This window comes from Saccoglossus kowalevskii, chromosome 12 (genome assembly GCF_978046115.1).
Source record: "Saccoglossus kowalevskii chromosome 12, keSacKowa6.1, whole genome shotgun sequence".
NCBI classification, from domain to species: domain Eukaryota; kingdom Metazoa; phylum Hemichordata; class Enteropneusta; family Harrimaniidae; genus Saccoglossus; species Saccoglossus kowalevskii.
The window spans coordinates 28391704-28415403 of record NC_140652.1 but is presented as its reverse complement, the minus strand read 5'-3'; the positions used below and the strand labels follow the sequence as shown (position 1 = coordinate 28415403).

General features: G+C 37.4%; 1 protein-coding gene across 1 annotated transcript; it reads left to right on the top strand.

Moving 5' to 3' along the window:
• Positions 1 to 4363: 4363 nt before the first annotated feature.
• On the top strand, positions 4364 to 22920 carry LOC100369916 (uncharacterized). The gene is made up of 21 exons (XM_085506551.1): positions 4364 to 4727; positions 5297 to 5443; positions 5644 to 5757; positions 7446 to 7682; positions 8898 to 9027; positions 15426 to 15648; positions 15787 to 15991; positions 16236 to 16411; positions 16655 to 16903; positions 17507 to 17712; positions 17922 to 18039; positions 18326 to 18508; positions 18726 to 18872; positions 19021 to 19077; positions 19709 to 19988; positions 20072 to 20188; positions 20573 to 20892; positions 21064 to 21175; positions 21266 to 21362; positions 21603 to 21702; positions 21993 to 22920. Exons 1-21 carry the CDS (start codon positions 4433 to 4435, stop codon positions 22047 to 22049), a joined length of 3570 nt encoding a protein of 1189 aa, XP_085362677.1. The 5' UTR covers positions 4364 to 4432; the 3' UTR covers positions 22050 to 22920.
• The last annotated feature ends 780 nt before the right edge of the window (positions 22921 to 23700 follow it).

Here is a 23700-nt window from a genome sequence, read left to right as displayed (position 1 = left end):
AAAGTCATTGAACAGTTGATTATTGTAAGTATTGTTTCTATGGAAAAAAATTCTCGAGCATTATGAAAGAAATATAAATAATTATTGATTAAATTATTGAATATCCAGGGTCACGTAAACTACCAATACGAGGCTACATCAGAGGAAGTAGCTGCTGTAGGAGGACAAAAAAGAGAAAACGACTACGGGATAGGCGCTGCACTCACAATTGGTGATATGGAATTCCCGTCAAACAAATTAGAACTGAAAGAACTCATACAGCCTGGAATTTTTAAAGCAAATGCTACGGACATTTGTGGTGTTCGTGGAGTGTCCACTGTAGTCGTCAAGACAACCAAAGGTAGGATCATGTTTTTTATATGATCGTTAGCACACATACATATATATTTAAACTGTATATCAACCTGTAATGTAAAACACGATGCATAAGTGTAGAAACCCATGAATGTATACATAAAATTGTGTAATGATGTATAAATGTATATCAAATACCAATTAACTACCGGAATAACGTAACTGGTTTTGTAATTCGTAGATACCAACAATGTATATCAACGCGAAAGTCTTCTGCATGAGCTGGATATAATGTTAAACATCATTCCTCATGATAATGTAATTCGTCTAATGGGCTGTATGATAACCAGTGGGACACGTAAGTGATCTTAACAACCTTAGATGTATCTTGCTAGTTCTACGAACACTAATAGTAAAACAATTCCTTACCAATATCAAGAAATTGTCAATAATTTACGCACGTTGCAGATCAGAGTGTTGAAGATTCTAGCGACAGTGAGTAAAATTCACTTCACAAATTCACTGAATGTCTTTTCTCTATAGCTAAGCCGAGTATTATTATGGAGTTCGCCAACTATGACAACCTGAAACCTGTGTTGCTCAACTGTCGCAAAGAAAGAGCTGAGAGTGCTAAAGAGCAAGATGATTCAATATATTCCAACATGTTTGAGAACGATGACTCAGTGACCTCTGAGAAACTTCTGCTCTTCTGTGAAGAAATAGCAAATGGAATGCAGCACATCTCCAGTCTGGGGATTATTCATCGTAAACTTGGTGCTAGGAATGTGTTTGTTGGGAAAAATGAAGTATGCAAAATTGCTTCCTTTTCCAAAGCAATCCGCACTGATGATTCTGAAGTCAAAGACAAGCGCGAGGTGAGCACATGTTACATACAGTCTATTTGGTAACGTTGTTGTACTAGTATGTGTTCAACGTATATGATACTTCACCATTTCTTTCTTAATAAACATCACAATTAAGTTGCAATCTTGTTCTCAACTTATGATATTAGAATATCCAGGGTGTAAAATTGTATAATTTGCCATAAAGTACCACTGTGTAACAAAGCCGCATAACTCAACACCAGCTCTTTATTGTGATATTTTGATTTGTCAAGCCTTACATGTACATCAAAATAAAAACCTTACTTTTTTGCTACTAGACTCGACTGCCAATTCGTTGGATGGCACTAGAATCGTTAATTAAGAGAGTGTTCTATAATGTTTGTGAGTCAATAAAGACAAACACTGTTGCAACACGTGTGGCCACGTCCAAGCTTTATTCCAGACTGCCCGTACTCCCAAAATATACGGACTCCCCAGCACAATTGTCATTCATAACATACTACAATGAACTACTGACTCCCTAGCATAATTGCCATTCTTAATATATTACATTCCTCCTTCCTTAATTTGTAATTTCCTAAACTGAAAAATATAATTTAAATACGTCTTATCTTAATTACTACAAACCTATACAAGTTACGTTAGTCTGTTAGTATATTAGTATATCAGTATATCAGTAATTCCAATTATTTCTCTTTTTTTTCCTTTTCACAGTCTGCTCTTATCTATTATGTATTACTAACTACATTACTTATTTTCAAATTCAATGAAAAAATCACAAGAAATATCACCATAAATATCAATTATTCAACTATAACAACATCAACTATATCAACTCGAAAAAAATCGAAATGAATGTTCAATATAAACTCTAAAACACATAAAAATTCATAGTCCCGTTCAATTTAATATTGCAGTATGTCCGGCGGTTTCCTTTCTCTCACAGGATATCTTCTTTCTATTTCTCGTTCTGGGATCTGATTACCATTTCCATTATTCCTACCATTAGCGTGTTCACCATTACCATTATCATTATTTTGTTTACCATTACAATTATGTTTACCATTATATTGTTTAATAATAAATGAAACAAGAGTTTGTGTTTACCCCGCCATTCTTCAACCACATCACATATCCCTTGTTTAAAGTACACGCTCCTAGATCAGGCACCGCCGATAGTATACACACATAGTTTATATTCAAAAAATGTAATTCATACATCAATAAATACACCCGGGTAATGATTAGAACGAATGTACTTACTCCGGGTAATAATCAGGGCGGACGTGGTTACCCCAGGTAATAATAAGAACGGAAGTGGTTGCCTTGGGTAATAATCAGGACGACAGTGTTTGCTCTGGGGAATAATCAGGACGCAAGCCAACAAAACTGCACAAGTCGTCAAGAAACTTTAAATGCATTAAATAATACTACAAAAAGACCAAGAGAAGTTATAGTAGCAACATGATCATGTGTTGCATTTCGCGCTAAAAATAGTTGCCTGTCATGTACTGACCGTGTTATGTAACTCTCTGCATTGGTCGGGTCATTTTATGTACAAGGGCTGGGTGATTTTCATTCAGATTATTAGTTTACTCGAAATTTACGTGTTCTATTTATTTTTTTCGAAGTCTCTTCCACCCTGTTCTTGTCAAAGTCAGTTTTGCTCTCAAGTCTTCTAAGAATGATCTATGTGAGCGAAAAACGTATATGCGAAACATATACACCTGTATCTGCAATAACAACTATCATACTCCATTTTTAGAACAAACAGACAGTGTAACATTTCTCCCCTTCTTTCTACTCTAGCGTTGAATTGAGAACCGGGGGTTAACAATCATTCACCTTTTCGCATTGCCTAAAGATATTGTAATTTATACTCATCGAACATATATCAGAGTAAAGTATGCAAGTATATACGTGTGTAAAGTAATAATCATGTTTATTAAACTAGATCTATTTTAACGACAAGGCAGTTCACCCCTGGGAGGTACCAATGTGTGTAACAGTTCATGCATGGACATTTCTTTGTGTGCACAATTCCTATTATATTCAATAAACAGACGTTGGTTATTCAAGCTGTTAGTTGTACAGCGACGTGAAACGAATACCGAAGAAAAGTGACCTGTACCATGAGAGTCAACTCAAACACGTTCATAAGGTAGCTGTGTGATATATCATCGGTGTCTACGATTTAAAAAATGGCGTACACTCGACCCGTTTCAATATCATACCATGTATTTTCAAAGGACATTTACATTAATGATATCACACTTTAACGTATAAACAGAGTTAATACATGTGGGCGTTGTGGGCTCAAATATCATTGTCATTAGAAACGTGTCGTGTAAATTTATAATCATTTCTGTGCTAGATGTTGACAAGTATTCATGTTGAAAATCACCGTTTTCTAGATTCACGCTCCCTGCGACAAGCTCACATTTAAATATACGAAAACATATGCCAAAGTTATTCTTTTGTTTTTATAATGACAATGTTCAATTATATAATCTAAACAACCTGATTCACAACTTTTGTGTCGAACAGAATAGAAAAAGTAGTTTTCATAGTAAACTTAGTACTTCTGACCTCTATGATTACACGTTGTGAATCAATCAATCAAAGTTACAAAATCACCATAGCCCGCATTCCCCTTAGGTTTGCAACTTCAGTTAATACCAATATAATAAATTACACTCAATTTAAAAGTTATATTAACATTTATAGACCGTTTAATTGATTTATTCCCACAACGCATTCCACTTATAAACCACACAATTTTTTTGTTGTGAACAAGCTCCATGTTCATCGCTTCATATTTGGTGGATAGTAAAGAACAATAGAACAGCGGAAAATTGATAGAAAATACATTATTGAAATATTTAGAACATTATATATAGTACACATAATACGAATATTCTAAAACAATCATATTCATGAGGGACTGAAAAGATCACTGTATAATCAGACGCTTGATAGTGTGAGAATCGCGCGTAAATGTCATGCTCCCGACGATTTCAAAATTTCTTTCCCGCGTTAGATGGTGTCATCGACATATTAGCCAATGTTTTTTTGAGAATGGTTTAATGCGATTGATGGGTATGAAGGGTATATACGGAGGGGCGCAACTTCTGAAGAAAGATTGTACAGCTGAATATCATTGTAACTCCAGCGTACCCCCGTCACACCCTTCCCAGGAATGGGTTAACCATTGTCCATCGATGACATCCGTTTAATAACAGTTTGCAGCTCAGTCTCTGTAGAGCATATCATAACGTTTCATTGTCACTACTATGGAGAAAATTAGATTAGTTGTTTTCTTGATCTGCGTTAACGGTATTATATTGTCTGACGGTTTTTGCAGGAGGCGTCGTTCACCACCATCCTGGGGCAGTTGGTTGAGCTGGGGTGGCTGCAATAAGGCATGCGGTCCGCATGGAACAATGTCAAGATTTCGCCAGAATGTATGCTCATCGTCAACCCAGCAAGACGTGGCCGTCTGCAACCGATTTTGCTACAATGGCGTTCAAATAATAGCCAACACATGCCAATGTCCAGGACATCTGTATGGCGAGTGCTGCAGTTCAGGCAAGTCAGTTAACAATATTTGAATTTTGTTTGTTTGAGACTTTCAAAACTCAGAGAAATATAAATCTTACCTACATATTTGGTTCTCACATTCACTCATGTATTATGAGTGTAAATTAGTTGTGATTAGTCTACTGATTGATAAAGTTTTCATTTTCCATGTGCTGTGTAAAATCTAAGTTGATTTTTCAAGCTTTCGATTTTGTTTAGAAATCCTTTCTTGAGAAAAAAAAAACAATTCTATTTTTACTTCCTCGTTCAACCTTCCTGTGCGCATGCGCAAATATCTCCATTGTAAGTTCTTTTTTTTTACTCGAACAATGAGTTATGACGGATATATTGTTATGTTATCAAGGGTGCACGTGACCAGCTTTCAGCAGTGCAGTTTAACAAAGATCATTAGTTGAAGATTGAATTTATTGAATAAATAAATAAATAAATAAATAAATAAATAAATAAATAAATAAATAAATAAATAAATAAATAAATAAATAAATAAATAAATAAATAAATAAATAAATAAATAAATAAATAAATAAATAAATAAATAAATAAATATGTTTTTCCAGCGTGTATAGCCATCAATAACTGTGTAGACATACAGTGTACGACAAGTCAGGACCAGTACTGCTTGAAATGTGAATATGATCGTGGCGAGGGAAGGAGAGCCTTCGAACTAGTGGAGGTTAATGGGATCAATAACAGGATTTGTGAAAGTAAGTGGCATTTAAACACTTCACGTGATATATGTGTAGGTCAAAAAACTGGGCGCAATAAAACACGTTACAATAGAATCAGTGAACAAATAACATTGGGGCGCTCGTACGTTTTATTTATTTTCGATCTTAGTGATGGCGCTGTTTTGTCTGATAATCATAGTAAACTAACCATAATTTAAACATCTTTTCAAATCCAGAGAGATGTTCATGGCGACCAGACAGTCAATTCTGTTACCCTGGAATCTGTACAGGAGAACCCTCGTTGACGTGTGTGTGCGCGAATGGTTTCACTGGAGACAACTGTCTACAGAGTAAGTATACAATACACATATACAACGAACTCCGATATTATAATAACCATTCAAAGAGACCAAAAAAGGAAACGTTATTGTTTCATTATTGTTAACTTTTTTTTATTTTAACAAACAAAACTTACATTTCTATTTTAGATTGTGTGTAGGATTACAAAATGCATTAACAGGTTGTATAATAAATATTGCTATGACTTGATGACTAACCAGCCTATCTGCTGAACTTGTTATACATTTAAATCACTTTCCAATTCATGTTTCTATTTTAATTGGACATAAATTACATGCTGCACAAATGGCGCTAAACATCAGATTAAAACCACGTCTAACACTAACCTCACGCTTTTTTGAAAATAACGAAACGGATATTCTGATTGTTTGTGATTAGTTGACTTACGGGAGATAACAGTCCACATAGTAAGTTATTTCATTTTATGGTTACCAATTCTGTTTCAGCCAGTTATCATTCGGGAATTAATTCTACTGTCACCTAGCATTGACATTAAATGACATTGTCTGCATGTGTAGTTGTTCTTCGTTTACATACAACTATTCTCTCAAATACCGGAGATAACAACAAATACTAGCCCCGTGGAAACAATTTTTGAACTATTTTGGCTTATTTCCTTTTGTTTCAACCCAAGTTAATCCTGATAAGGACACTGTCTAACTCATCTTTGATGTCGATGATAGTTTGCGATTGCTTACACAAGGAACGAGTTAGCGGAATATGATATAACCTCGCCGATTTTTAACGTGACCATAAAATATATGCTCATTATGAAACTGCGGTCATCACACATGCGCACTCGGTTTGTTTAGGTGTTTTCATCATTAGCAATTGTAATAAGAACAAGATTTCGATCGTCTACAACACAAATTTCTAAAAAAATATTATCTGGTGGTTTTCGCCGATGCCCGGTGGTCGAAAATTTCAAACAGTTTCGGGCGCAAAACCCACGCACTGAAGATGGTACCATTGAATAATGCAATCGCTATTGTCACAGGCAATTAATGATCACCATTAAAAAAGATTCATGATAGTTCATCAGTTCTTCTTCAATCGATGTTATATCTGCCAATGTTTCATTAAAATTCGCCAAAATCTCCGGAAACAACAACATTCAAACTAGAAGGTTATTGTCAATCTTGTGCATGCGCAGTTCGTCTATTGCTACCGAACATGCCGAATAGCGTAACCAATTGTAAAAAAAAGGTGCCAAGAGCTAACTAGAACCAATGTTTGTGAACAAACTTTGATAAACGATCACAGGGTAAAGCTAAAACAATAGCGTCGTGGCTCCTTCCGTTAGTACCTCCCATGCATGCATGTACTGCGTTCATAATCTTGGTCGCTAGAGGGCGCACATTATCAGAATATTGACTACATATTTTCTATCTGGGATATGGGAAAACTGAATCGGGTTGTTTGATTAATTGTAACCATGGATATGAATATTAATTAAATATTTCCCGCATAATGTCGGTCAATAATATAGATAAATTTGATAAAAAACATTAAACAAAATCTATATACAAATGGAAATACTTTCGCCGTAACTTTGTTTTCTGCAATAGTTTCAGTGGCTATTATCAAATAATTTAAACGAGTTTTCACTTTAAAAAATGTTCACACCATACAAAGGTTTGAATTGAGCTCATACTTTCCTAAACACCATTGTTTTCAGTTTATGAACCAGCAACTGTTGACAGTTGTACAGTGACATTACAACGACCAGGCTATGTACCACGAGAAGTGACCTGTTATGAACGAGACGTTGTTTACTGCAAATTAAAGGCAGAACATTTCACAGTAAATGTGACAGTCAGTTTCACACCTGATCTACCACCCCAGCCGTATTACGTAAACGTAACTGTCTTTGGAATTATAGAAGCTACTATAGAATGGACTCTAATAACGAGCGGTACGTCACGATTTGTCTACACAAATTAATACATGTTCACATCATAAATATAACTTCCGTGCACCCCGTATATTCAGAATTCATCGATCATCAGATTGGCACAGTCACTGAAACGCTATCGCCTACCGCCAGTAATCGCAGATGGGGATACTGTATTGGTCGGTGTGACAGTATGGATTAGATTAGATTAGGATATTAGTAATTAGACCTCGCATATTTACGTTTAAACCTTCCTTTAACTGTTAAAAACGAACTAATGACACAGTAAGGGACATAAACCTTTGATTTTTATAAATCAAAATTGACGTTAGAATTCAAATTGACCAATCTGGCAATAGTATTGTGACGCAAACGTTAGTTCTAGTTATTATTAATGAGATAGTTCAACAGTATCAAAACCATGCACGATGATTTTAACAATATTTGGCACTAGATGCACAAATTATACAACTTAATTTGTTGACCATATAACCGTCCATACAAACGTATTAGAAATCCATAAAAAACGTATATATGAACTTACCCAAATTACCATATAACCATCCTTATAACTTTTCCGAATCACCATATATAGCCGTCCATACAAACCTATCCAAGTCACCTAAAACCGTCCATATAAGCCCATCCAAAATCACCATATAACCGTCTGTATACACCTATTCAAAACACCATATAAACCTGTCAAAATCGCCATAAAATCGTCCATATAATCTCATCCAAATTACCATACAACCAACCGTCTAAATAAAGCCATCAAAATCACCATATGACCGACCATATAAGCACGTCTAAATCACCATATAACGTCCATATAAACGTATTCTAATCACCATATAAACGCCCATATAAACCTACCCAAATCATCATATAACAACCAATATAAACTTATCTAAATCATCATATAACCGCCCACACAAACGTATCGGAATCATTATAAAACATTCATATAGACTCAACCGAATTACTATGAAAACCATTCTTACAAACGTATTCATATGCTCTTAATTTCCAAATCACCATATTGTCGTACGTATCATCATATATTTCTCCCGATGAACTCCTTCACATCACAAACGTCTGAAGATCACCATATACACTTCGAAAACCTTACCAAATCAACATATAAACTTCCACATAAAAGTTTCCATATCTTAGTACATATACCCATCTTCTCGCTACTACAAGTCATTACATAAATTCATGTCTCCATTATAGGTACGGGTTCAACTCACACTGACGAGTATAATTGTTTTGTTGCGGAAAGTGCTATTGATGCCCAAGTACCTTCTCAACTATGCATAAATGAGTTTGATATTTCTTCATACGACGTCCGAGATGGAGACGAGTGAGTTATTTTATTATCCACCCATTAACACAATCTACCTGTTGAAAATGCGACATGGCTGAGTGTATTGTCATTACACATAATTACTGTATTATTCTGAAACATGTTTTACATGTCAATACCTCATATTGGTATTTATGCATCAAAGAGTATATCAATTTGATCACATTGCACAACACAATCAAAATATCCCCCAACATTATCATTAATGGCCGCATTTTGTGTTTACCGAGGACCATTTATTCGGCTGAAACCTCAGCAGTAACCCTTGGCAGATTTCACCACGATTTACTGTATGTCGCACGTCCTCAAACGATTATAAGACTCACTTCGGCTCATCAGAACTCACGAAAGAAACTACACATTTCTTGGTAAAATTAAAATGGCGGAATCAAATAAACGTGTTGCTAGCTTACTGGTCATCAAAAGAAGGCGCTTAGTGCTGTATATGAGGAAAATGACGTATTTGTTGCAAATGACGTGTTTGTTGCAAACACAGTCCTTTAACTCATTTGCATTACCCAATCACGATAGAAACGACATATACTTGGTAAAATTAAAATGGTGGAATATAGAAATCAACGTGGTGCTAGCTTTTTGCTCTGTGAACGAGCTTACTGACCGACAAAAGAAATGGTGTGTTTTTTGCAGTAAAGACCGGATCGGACAAGTCGACATGTTATCAGTTTCGACAGTTTTGTCATTTTACTAAAACACGGTTTGCACAAATATTTCATTCCATTCACTTGCCCACAAGCAATTTTCAAATTTGGATTAACAAAATTTGGAAACGTGTCAACGAATATAGATCTTCTGTTCTTGATAGACACGCCGTTATTGTTTTAATCTGTAATGACCCTAGATGTTCACATTTATGACACAGCAACACTGATTGGTGGCGCCAGGTCCTTGGCTCAATTTAACTGCAGTGAAATACAACTTTTCCTAACACGGTCACGCACGGGTTCGTGGGCCGGTTATGAATGACCGGCGTTAGCGAAACCGTGCGATTCAGATGATGGGTCCAAGGTTATATTGTTTCTACTATTGTTGTCGTCTTTATTGATGATTATGATGATGATGACGGCAACAACACGACGACGACGACGAAGACGATGATGATGAGGATGTCACCCAAGTAGGACGTGGCATCACAGTGCTCCCGCTTCACAAGCCTTTCCGAAGTTTGCAGAACTCGTACATGCTAAAACAGAGCGATAGTATACTTGTGAATACAACTACACTATATAGATGAGCTACATTGACATTTTATTAGAACCCTAAAGAGAAAAATCAACCTTTCTTGCTACCGAGTGCCAACCCGGTGCTTGCAAAAAGCAAGATGGCGTCCCAACCCGATGCCAAAGATGAACCAACCCAGTCGCTTGCTGGCCTAACAAGAAAACACATCATTTTGTGCGAATCAATTGATGGGACTAGGATTGAAATTTACTTAGAGGCTATTGCCGGGATTACAGGACCAAAGAATATTATAGCGGCATTAAGAGTAAAGGGTTTCGTGAATGACATCTGCACTAGAGGGCTGGAGGTGAGTGGATATTCAATACGCATAGAGCCACTAATTACACCTGCAACAAATATCGTGGTCTCCGGTGTACGTACTCATTCATAATGAATTATCACGGTTTGGTAATGTTATAAGCACTGCTCGTTCTATACCACTGGGATGTAAGAACGAGGCCCTAAAACATGTATAATCTTTCTGGAGATACGCATTTGTACTACTGGATTCTGACTTACGGGGTGAACTATATGGACAAACGGATATACAATTTCAAGAAAAAGGCTACAAAGTTTATTTGTCAGCAAGCCAAATGAGATATTTTTAATGCCAGCAAACAGGTCACATACAAAGAAACTGTCCAAACGTGCCACAGTCAATTGAAACACCTGACAACAATACTAGCATTAACCCACTGGGCATCCCAACAACAAAACATCTGCCCACGTAAACCAACAGTCAACCAATGACCGTGTACCAACTACTGAACCCATGAGCAACAATGAGATAAGCAACAAAATAAACACCGAGCCAATCAACAACAACGAAAGCACACAAAATGACGTAACCGATCAGGCTATTATAACACTTGAGCCAAATGAACACCCCGGACGTACACACCGAAAACGACCAACCTGAAACTGATCAACAACAATCGGATACTAGTACTGACACCAAAAGAGCAACCAACAACAACGACAGTACTGATTACAAACAACAAACCACGAGCGAAGATACTGATCCCCAAAATAACCACCGTGATGAGGGTACTAACCCCTACTCCAACACCTTACTCTAAACCTCTCTTTTTCGATTCGTCAATTGCCTACCTCACCACTGCTATGCCACCACTGGCAGAGCCTGGGATTGTACCAGACAGTATCGAAAGTACTCCATACTCGCCGCTTACGATACAGAACATCGCCACTCTATCAGACGACACCACCCAGGAAACAGATGACAATGAATCAGTAATGTCCGATTTGTCAGAAATATCACAATTATACGAAGCATCTATCACATCGATCAAGGAATTTCTGGAAGACATCAAATATCCAAAAAGTTAATAGAAAAGTGTATTGAATACAACCCAAACCTCAGAGAACTGACAAAAGAACTAATGAAATACCGATCATCACAGCTACTAATAAAATCACAACAAGCACGAATCTACAAAATGAATCTACTAAAATAAGATTCCACCTGACATCAACCGGAAGAGCCACCGCAGTTGAGGACAACGAGCCATCTTTACAACCAACATGTTAATACACACAGTTTACATCATTCTTTTAGTCCATGGCTCTGTCGTGCTTAAACCTTAACGTTCTTGAAACATAACAACACTGCAGACGTCCACCTATTACAAGAAGCACACACACTTCTTAGCGATGAGGCAACATGGCCGTTGATATGGAGCACGATATTTATCCTATCTCATAAGTAAACATAAACTCACGAACAGCTGGCGCTATCACCATGGAAACAACAGAAACTATACCTGGCATAGGGACAATAGAAAAGTACGCTTCGACAGAATCTACATAAACACCTGAATGAAAACTCGCATTAAGACTTGTTAAACTAGTACTGTCACAAAAGCAAATAAAAACCCGCAGCCCAATCTGTTAAATGGATATACATAAAGAATACAGAGATATTATTAATCATTTCTGGGCACAATGGCGCAAGGTAGAATGCAACCATGATAGTTTAATTACGTGGTGGGAAATCGGAAAGCGGAAAATTAAACTCCTTACCCAGCAATACTGCACATCTAAGCACAATGACTTAAAGAAAAAAAAACAGAACTAGAAGAAGACATCCAAGAGCTTAAAAAAACATTCACCTGAACAATGCGATATTTAACGAGAACAATGAAAAAGAAATAACTCTTACACAAATAATCCAAACAGAAAGCAAATCCGCTCGGCCGTACGGGCCCACCATCAACTACTCGAGAACAGTGATATCTCCAACAATTTTTTCTTCAACGTATAAGAGCAAAATCAAAACCTATCATTCACTTGACCTAAAAAATCCGACGGCACTCTAACAGAAAACCCACATGAAATACGCAATATAATATACAACTTTTATCAATCCTTGTACACCCCTGACACTGTTGAAGACACATGCTAGACACAACTCTTGAACCAATTACCACAACTCGATCAAGCCGACCGCGAAAATCTCGAAAGCAAAATTATGTACGACAAACTTACCAAAGCACTTAGTCAACTCTTAACAGACCGGACCCCGGCATCGACGGCTTACCGTGTGAATTTCCCGAACCTTCTGGCCTATCATAGGCACAGACTTACATAAGGTTCCCATCCAGTCAATTAATAGCGGAAAACTCCCAATGTCTAGCAGACGAGCAGTCATTTGCTTACACCCAAAGATAGGAGACAACACTTTAGTCAAGAACTGGCGACCAATTACTTTATTATGCAGCGACTACAAGATACTTGCAAAGCTTTTTCACTACGCCTCTGTTCAGTATTGGCAACAATCATCCACGTAAGTCAAACATGCAGCATACCAGGACGACAGATCACGGACAATATTTATTACATACGTGACAACATATATTTCGCCAATAGCAACAATACACCTTTCGCAATTCTCGCTTTGAATCAGAGAAAGGCTTTCGATCGCGTGTGCCATCATTACCTGTTCAATAACCTCGCAGCGTTTGGCTTCAGAACTAATTTGATTAATGCAATCAAGACACTGCATACAGATATAGAATCGCGCATCCGCATTAATTGCTCACTTTAATCGCCTCTTAGCATTCATCGAGGAATACGCCAGGGATGCTCTCTCTCGGGCCAACTATACGTCATTGCATTGGAACTAAACAATATAAGAAAACAAATCTCCGCACCAACAATACCCTCTTCGCCTAAAGCCAACACAAATTTAGCCACGTACGCAGTCGACATTGAAGTTTTACTTACAAAATATGACCACTTCGACAAGTTAAATGACTGCCTCAAAGTATACGAAAATGCATCAAACGCGAAAGTCAACCTCGGAAAATCGGAAGGTTTGTAGTCTGGTAGCTGGCGCAGACGCACAGACAACCTGCTTGAAATATCGAAGAATACAGAAGAACTCAAAGTTCTAGGGGTTTTCCTAGGTCACAACGACACCTTTGTTCAACATAACTGGTCACAACTATCACAAAATATTGAGGAAAAGTAAAAAGTTGGTCTGCGTTTGCTCCATCCATGTCCTATAGAGGGCATGTTCTTGTGATACATCAACTGATTGCCCCAAAACTCCATTACCGTTTTGCATGTTTCTCTCCATCGAAGCCAATCATCCTGCACCTACAGTCACTGTTTAAAAATGTTGTCTGGCAGGGCCGACACTGGACGCCTGCAGAAAAACTCTACCTACCGCTAGATAAAGGAGGCAAATGACTAGTTCACCTGCAATTACGCATTACATCCTCCGCTTAGGCTTTATTCAACGATACCTGTACCTGGACTTAGACCATCCAATTCTTTTACTTCACGGACTACTACTTCAGCCTATTCCGAGACTTACACTACAAGAAAGAACTTTTGCTTGCAACAGGAATAGACTACTGCAAAAATAAAATTATTGTTCTGAATAACTGCAATGCTGGAATGCGTTAGAAAAACATCGTGAAGACAAACCCACCCACCTCGTAGCTGCCCTTAATGAAGCTCTTTTCGAAAACCCCATGTTTTTACACCCAATACGTGACTGTCTTTTACTCTAACACATCTGGCCGACGCCGGTATTACCAAAATCAGAGACTTTGTCAACATGGAGAAAAAAATATGGCTTGGTACTGCGGACTTCGTCGGAAAAATAAAAATTAAATCCCTACGTATACTCGAACTTACGCTCAAAATCACCCACAATTCAATACCCATAGAATTAAAAGCAATTATTAATAATCACTTTAGATGCGAACAACCAATCGACACACCCGGTGCACGGTATACATTCGAATAGACACCGTATGGAGAGACCGTATGCCGGACTGTACAACACCAAATTTTAGAGCATGTTACTACCCTCCAATTATCAAGCGAGAGGGCGATTCCCAGTGGCGGATTATCCACGGTGCGTATACAACAGCTACCTTTCTCTACAACGCTGGCTTCCACCCTACGGACACTTGCCCCCTTTGTGGCGACGGCGACGACGACTCCCTATTACATATTTGTTTTGTATGTCAGGCAATTCAACCCTTACTCACTTTTCTGGCAGAGCTGACGGCACACCTCATTAAGCCGGACAAAATCATACCAGTATCCTGGTACTTTATCAAACCACCACCTAAGTGCAGGACATTTGTTAACAAACATGCTCTCCACCAATTTGTTTACATCACCAGTACAGTTAAGATGGCAATACAGCTAAGCAGAAGAAACAAAATGCAGCACCAGACAATTGTAGACTCACTTGAAATATTTAAAAGCAGACTACGATCAAGAATACAGCTGGAATATGAACACTACAAACTTGAACAAGATATACAAACTTTCTTTCATATATGGGACATCAACAATTAAATATGCACAGTAACGAACAATGAACTTGAAATCAATTTCTAATTCTATTTTTGTAATATAATATGTAAATATATAAATACGAATACAAATCACTTTTTTTCGACAATAACCTCCCCCCACGCGACCGCGCCATTGCTGTTTATACATATCGACTTTACTTATGTACTCGTCTTTTTTTTGCCCCCCCCCCCCGCCCGAACACGCAATCATGATGATGATAATGATGATGATGATGATGATGATGATGATGATGATGATGATGATGATGATGATGATGATGATGATGATGATGATGATTTTAACCATCTTTATTACAGGTTAACCATTTCATCACGTTCGAAGAATTCGGGATACATAAAAATTAACAACTATGATGATGAGAATTCAGTTACCGTTGGACCACCCATTCCTTACTCTACACATGATACAGTCAATGAAACAAAGATTATATTTGATTTTACCAAACCAGTGCATTGTATATCGACTGAAATGCCATGTTTCAACGAAGTCATGGATATTGGAAGTCATTACATAAGAAATGTACGTATAATGTATGTTATATACTATACTGCCTACATTGCTAATATACATTATCTTTATTGCGTATGAAATATATTTGTAGATGCCCTTCATTTGCCCCTTTTGCATGACATAATACGATTCGTTTTTTATCCACAGAATCGTGTGACCGTAACTTGGATACACAATGACTGGAGCGACATTACCTCTGGAATCGATCACTACAACTGCGAAGCATTCCGGTTGATAGTAAATTCAAACTCAGATAATGATGAACTCGATGTGACCTCTTCCACTGCCCATGCGTCAAAGTATGTCCTCCCATCCTCCGCATCTCAGGCTATACTTGCTTTGCCAGAAGAAGGTAAGTACCCCAAAATGAGTTGATCCTTTTTTTAATATGAGGTAATCGAATTGTGTGAGGCGTTTTGTTTTGATTCATCTCGTGCACATTTTCTGATCAAATGTTCTCTTTAAGTAACATTACGGGTCTACATTTCTAATTAATTGTGACAGGGCTGTGATTTGAATAGCATTATAGTATAACTATGGTTCAGTACACATACATACAACAACCAGCGAAGCTAATATAATCATTTATTCCATAGGGATATACTCGATTCTTCTATCTGTATTTGATGGAGCTGGTAACTCGGAAAGAGTGCGAAAATACTTGACATATGATGCGAGCAGCAGTGTCAAAATCGATTCCAGCAAGCCAATAACTGCAGAGGGCGCTTCTTTCAATGATGGCGTAGTTTGGCTTCCGGTTGTAACCAATAAGGTAAGCTTATATGTGGTTTTATTCGGTCTAAATATCTAAATATCTAAGAAGGTTTTCAAAAACAAAAACAAATTGTTGTTGCTAAAACATTTGGCGGTACATACATTTGATAGGTTTGATAAATTAGCAACGTGTACAGAAGGCCACACTATGTTTTGGCCGGGCCTCGGAGTGCTCTGGCAATACATTACTCACCCAATCTTTTTGATAAATAACTAATCAGTTAACTATGAAATATTACAGGTTACACTCAAATGGGCTGGTCACTTCTTTAATGCGTTTCATCGAGACAACAAAATGCTGAACGCTATCAAAGACACAGATCCACCCATGATTCCTGCATTTGACGACGTCACAGGTCAACCGAACGCGTCACGATCACGCGAAGCTATACCCAATGTAGATGGCATCGTGAGATTCAAGTTTGACTACGCTGGTCCTGACTCCGGGAAGACGGCGCCAACCCAGTGGATTGAGGTCGACGCACCACTGGTGAGGACACTGTTTTTATGAGAGTATTTTTATGGATTAAGCTACTCTACTAGCCTAAGTTTACAACAGCTAGTCATTCAATCAATGCCAAGTTTCTCAGTTTTGTGTTTTATAATTGTGGTTTGCCTTTGGGTCTTTTTTCCTTGGAATTGTCCATTTTTACTGAACTACTAAACAGTCTTTAAGAGCGGTGGTCTTCGCGACGCGCATGCGCGAGATATGGGACTCATATACACAAAGATAGCAATTCCACTTTTGAGCAGACCAATAAGTACAAACTGATACATTACTAAGCTTTAACTATGTAATTTCATTAGTAATTAGTGCACTTTGTCCTAGATCAAAACTCGTGATTTCCTTTAGAAGAACGAAATGAACCGCGGGAAATCATTGTTTATCAACACAAATGTTGCACATGCGCGGCATGACGACCACCGTTTTTTAACTCGAATATTTAGCTTGGATATTTGAGTGACGTAGTTTTTTTCTCTCCACACATACCAACTAACTTTAATTCGCAGTACAGTGTCTATCTATGCATATTAATGAGTTGAATGTAAATAAAAAATGCATTGAATGCTATATACCCCGTTGTATCTACAGGCAGAGAAAGATATATCAATATCCGTCTCTAGTGGGCAAAAGATAGCGGTCTGGATGAAAGCTTATGACGTAATGGGGAACGAACAAGAGGATAAAGCTTACATTTATGTGGACGAAACTCCCCCAGACGCAGAATTCAAAATGGTTGACAGCGACGGCAATGATATGTCAATGGATGGTACCATCATGGACTTTGACAATAACCAGTAAGATTTTGTAGAATATGACATACATTTAGTGTGCTGCATAGTCTGTATCATACAAAAATTTCGAATATCAACACAACAGGAAACACATTATTGCTGTGAATGACACATGCATACACCTCCAATGTAATATAAGCGTTTTGTCGGCAGAGGGCGCAACTTTTAAAAATGGTTTATTATACACTGCGTTGTTTTTCTCCCAAATATAGAATCATGGTGCAGGTCAGTGACGAGGAAAGTGGTATTCACAAAATTACATGGGAAATACGTGATGCAGAAACCGGGACTATTATTTATGCCGAAGGAGAGGTAACTGAGAAACCTTCCGTAAGTACCAAACGGACTACGTCATTTCCGTTTTTCTTGTGTGTGTACTTCTGTGCGACAGAGGTAAATAGCTTACTGTGTGAAGCAAATAGGTATTCCCAATCAAGTATACTCATATTCAGGAATCAATTTTAAGATCAGAGTTCTACTTTCACGTGAATAAACAAGGTATTTTAGACCGTCCTTGAAATTTTATTTTGAAACACATAGAAGCATGATATTGCGTTGGGTTTAAAAATCAATCAATCCGGTAATCCTGAAAAGTGTTGTAACCGTGTTTTTCCAGGACGGAAATTGTCCTACCTCTGAATGCGAGTGTTTGGACATGGCTGATATATGTTACTATAGTGTTTACATCATCAATACGGAAAGTGCTACCATGATGGAAATGCCCGACGGTGACGTTGAATGTGTGATGAAAATAATTGTATACAATAATGCTATGATTGAAACACCAATGGAAATGACGGTAAGCCAACACACAACAAGAATTTTACAATATTGTACCTCAATTTTGGTAATATAAACAAGACTTTTGGAACTAGAAGGGAGATATTAATAATTTAAGCATATGTTTGACACAATGTGTTGCACAAACAGAATGAATATTCAGTTTTTTGTTGTTGTCCAAATCGCTTTTTAACACAATGTGACAGTTACTTTTTTTATCTACATTCCGTTCAAAGTTAATGGCTCGCGCTCCAGGCGCACGTGTCGGTGGCAGTGGAGGCGGGAGTGCAGGTGCCGCCGCTGGGGGCGTTATTGTCGTTATTATTATCATACTTATCATTGTTGCCGTTATAATTCTGTGGCGAAAAAACATGCTACCTAAGGTACGAGACGGAATGTTTATAAATCTTCAAATCATTATATTGATTACATTTACATAATATTTCTTCATTATTAATTAATTTATGGTATTTCACATACTAAGTCAATGTTGTTCATATTTTAATCTGTCTTGTCGATTTTTTTTTACAGTTTTTCAATAGAGGTCCACCTATTACTAGAGCATCAGATTGGGGTGCATCAGCACAGGTGAATAGCGTTGTACATACTTGTCACATTAACATGTACACTTACACTGAGAAAACCTTACATGGGCGCTGGATTTAGAATATTTACATAACTGTACTGGATTTTGCATATTTACATAACTGTACTTAATAGAAACCTTGTAATCTATGTAGGTCTATATACTAACGATGTATCTTCTGTAATTTTATGATTATGCGTATATTCTCTGGAACCGTAACTTACCGAGAAAATTTATCATTATTAAAAAATAGTTTGACGGGTCGCTAATATCACAAATTGAAAGAAAGCATGGTAGTTGAGGGACAATAATATCAGGAAATGGTCAAAAGATCTCCTTCTCCAGTCAATTATTATTGGTTCTTTGACTTAGCTACAAAGCGTTGTGTCAATAATTACTGAGAAGAGTTATACCTGTGGAACGTGGGCTTTAAAGCGGGGGAGTCATCACCTGCGCATGCGTCAGATGGCCATAGCGTGTCATTGTTTACAGACAAGCGTCTACCCATGAGCCTTTGCGTTTTAGCGAGTGTTGTTATCGTCGCTTGGGAATTCCCTCGCGTGCGCGGGCGACGATCCTTCCGCTTTAAAGAACAAGTAAATCACAAAACAATGGGTTGTTTTTTACATGCAGAATCTCGGGAATGTAAACTACCAGTATGATCATGGGGAAGAGGGTGAAGTTAAGGCAGCAAAAGGTCAGCTCCCACCACACACAACAAACGACTACTCCGTCATGCCAACGATTAAACCGAAATTCGACGCAGGCGCGGCATTAACCGTTGAGGAAATGGAATTTCCTTCATCTAGGATCCAACTGCGAGAGCTTCTTCATTCAGGAGTGTATAAAGCTAATGCGTCCAGTATTAGTGGCATCCCAGGGACTTCCAGTGTACTTGTAAAGACCTTGAAAGGTAGGTGGCGTGCAATACCAATCACGAATACTTTAGATGTAAACAACTATTGTACTAACTACGTGGATTGTTTTTACTTTTAGATCCCAACAACAGGTCTCAGCGGGAAATGCTTCTACACGAATTAGACATCATGTTGACTATCATCCCTCACGATAACGTCATACGTTTGCTGGGCTGCATCACCACCCGGGGGACTCGTAAGTTGTACATGATTTCCCTTATTTATTGCAGCATCACTAAGAACGCTCGTGGCTTCAATTGTCGGCTGGGGTAGATAAAGGTAGTGCAACCGAGAACAGAATATCATGACAGTTTCTTGCACGTGCTGCCTGTATGAACGCTTGTCACGCATGCGTTTCAATGTGCTCCAGCCTTGCGTAATACATTGAACTAGCAGGTCATTATGTCCTCTGTTGTAGCTAATGATGTTTATTCAAGTTTAAAGACATACACACAAAACAACTCACGGTCAACTTAATAAGAAAAACATGGAACTGCATACAGGAAATCATTGAGGTTCCGTATTTATGTATCCAAACACTGAAACACACATCCTAATTATAATACATTTCCATTCAAAGCCAAGCCGAGCATCATCATGGAATTCGCACAATATGACAACTTGTCACAAGTTTTACGCCGCAGCCGCCAATCGAATCCTGACCGTCCGGACGACGTATACGGTAACCTGTTTGAGGGCAGTGACACCTTGACGTCACAGAAACTGCTGCTATTCTCCGAACAAGTAGCCAGCGGCATGGAGCATGTCAGTAGCCTAGGCATCATTCACCGTAAACTTGGCGCAAGAAACGTATTTGTGGGTAATAATGAAATCTGCAAAATTGGTTCGTTCTCTAAAGCTATTCAAACTGACAAACGGGAAGTGAAAGACAAGCAAGAGGTAGGTTTGTTAGAAAACAAAATTGCTTTATCTCAACTGTAAAATATTACCTTATGCACAGTTGAGTATTGCAAATATAAATAAACAAAAAAATAAACAAATAAACAAACAAACAAACAATAAATAAATAAATAAATAATCTTATTTTCAATTCGTTTTGCTTTGCTTTAGACCCGTCTGCCGATTCGTTGGATGGCTCCAGAGTCTCTTAGCAACCACATTTTCTCGTTCAAGACAGATGTCTGGTCCTTCGGAATTTTGTTATGGGAGATTGTTACCTTAGGTATGTTTATCGTCAGTGTTTCAGTCAGACGTATGTCCATGTATTATACGCTATAATCTCTCTGGCAATAATGTACCACGTCTATTGCAGGTGCTTTACCTTACCCCGGAATGAAGAACAAAGAAATCACCGAAAAAGTTGCTAAGGGTTACCGTATGGAAAAACCACCTCATTGTACCCAGGAACTGTAAGTATATGTAACTCGGCTTTGTATCACCAATGTTCCCCTAAGCGGGCCTGAACGCGAATCGTGGTTCTCAAAGTATTAACAGTACAGACTGCTAAGAAATATTTGTAATTGAAGAAATATTATTGCATTTTTTGTTCATTTTGGTGACATGTTCTCAGTTTTAAACTCATCGATAAACTATAAAACAAGCCATAAATATAATATTTAACACTGACTATTATCAATTTGATCACGTAGGTTCACTGTGATGCTTCGTTCTTGGAACAAGAACATAGAACGGCGTCCTGGATTTGGCGAACTGGTTCAAGAAATCAGATACATTAATAGACAGGAAGAGGTACATGTATTATTCAATACATTTGTCGTACAAGTCAAAATGATGTAGATGATAGCAACGTCACAAAGTGATACCTTTGATTTGTTGTGCACTCATTCGTGATTTTCAATATAATTAATCTCCCCCCAAAAATATTTTTGTTTATGGATGACTGCAGATAAAAACAAGAGCGACTATTATTCAGTAATAAAAATAACTTGCATTTGGATGTATAGTAGTTATATAATCACGATACAAATGACATGCACGTATAGTGTATATAATTTAATTAAATATTATTGCTTTAATAGGTTGTCAACCTGAACCAATACGACAGTGAACTCTATGGTGATATCAATGATATGTAAACTCAGAACAATGGATTGATTATCTGAAGCAATACAGCATTGAGATAATTTCTAGCAGTGTTATTGTCTTGCTTTTATAGATTAATCTTCAGTTTGTATTTAACCGTATTGTATACTTTTGGAAAATGCTTGTTTCCTGGAATTAATTTGAAAACAGTAGAAAATGGGCATGGTCGTTACAGAAGATCACACGTCATCCGAGTTATTTGAAAAACGGGTGTCACAAATTAAATACATAGATTGTATTGATCTGTCAAAATTCAAACATAACAGAAGAGTATTTTTTATAAGAAATTGAACCCATACGATATGTGCACACTAGAAAAAGTCAGACAGGTCAGCAATGGGTCTTTTTATTAGAAAATGATGCCAGCAGTAATGAAGATGATTTTCTACCAAATCACTCACTAAAAATACGTATAATTTATTCAGGAATATTCCCTTATTACATGGAGTTTACTTGTCTGGTTATGATTTAGTTGTTTAACGAGGGGGCTTCCATGACTGCGTGGTCTAATTATTGTTGACATTGTTTGGAGTTTCATGATATTGTTCTATAATCAGATTTTTCAAATATATATTATTATTTTTATTATATGTTAATCAGACAATAGACAAATGCGTTACTTCGGTGTTTTAATCCCAGTAAAACAAACCAGGAGGTTTATTTGAAAACTACCGATAAAAGAACATTTACAGTAACATGTCATTGCTAGATAATGCCCATGATGTATGCACATAATCGCGACAACTTCGATTTACGTGGAACCTCCAGTGATTTTGCTAACAACTTATTACAATTACAATTTATGTAATAAAATATGACCGGAAATCAGAAGGTGTTTTGTGGAATAAATTGAACGTAATTGTACATTGTCCATTACCGAGTCCATGTTTGTTATTTTATTCTTACTCACAACATTTAAATAATTTTATTAGATTCTTCGGGCATGAATAATCTTTTAGAATGAAAATACGAAAAATGCAATAGTGAATCGATAACGATCAAAGGGACATATATGAAGTGTAATTAATTAAGAATATGTTTATGATACTGTCTCTTAACGCTCAAGTACGGCACCCGAGGTGGCTCACGGGTCCGTGGCTAATGGCGGTCAAGTGAATATCTAATATTTTATGTAATCTAACATTTTGGTTTTAGGTGTAATTTCAACTGATGAATTGGCGGCAAGTAATCGAAATTTAAAGTTCAGCTGTAGTTTTCTAAGTTATGCTTGTGGTGGCAACATCGCCCATTCAAAAATAGGATTTTGAAACGAAAATCAAAATCCTATTTTCAACATGAGGCTATTCATTTTATTGATGCGCTAGGGGATACTGCCACGCTTCGTCTACGTGATGATCTCGTGGGTGACCTACATTATACACTATAGAACAGTACCATTTTACATTATTTGTAACAAAATTTTGTTGTCTGTCTGTAAAATTAGAGACAGAATAAGGTTGGGGACGTTTTTCCTGGTACTTTTTGAGGCAGCGTGTAATTATACATCAAAAGTAACGAATACAAGTCGCGTTCCCACGTGGCGATTCAATCGTCCATTAATCAACCGGTCGTTTTGTCGTCACGTGGCTATATTCCAGTCACACCATTTGTTGAAACTTTATTCACTATCATTATTATTCAAAA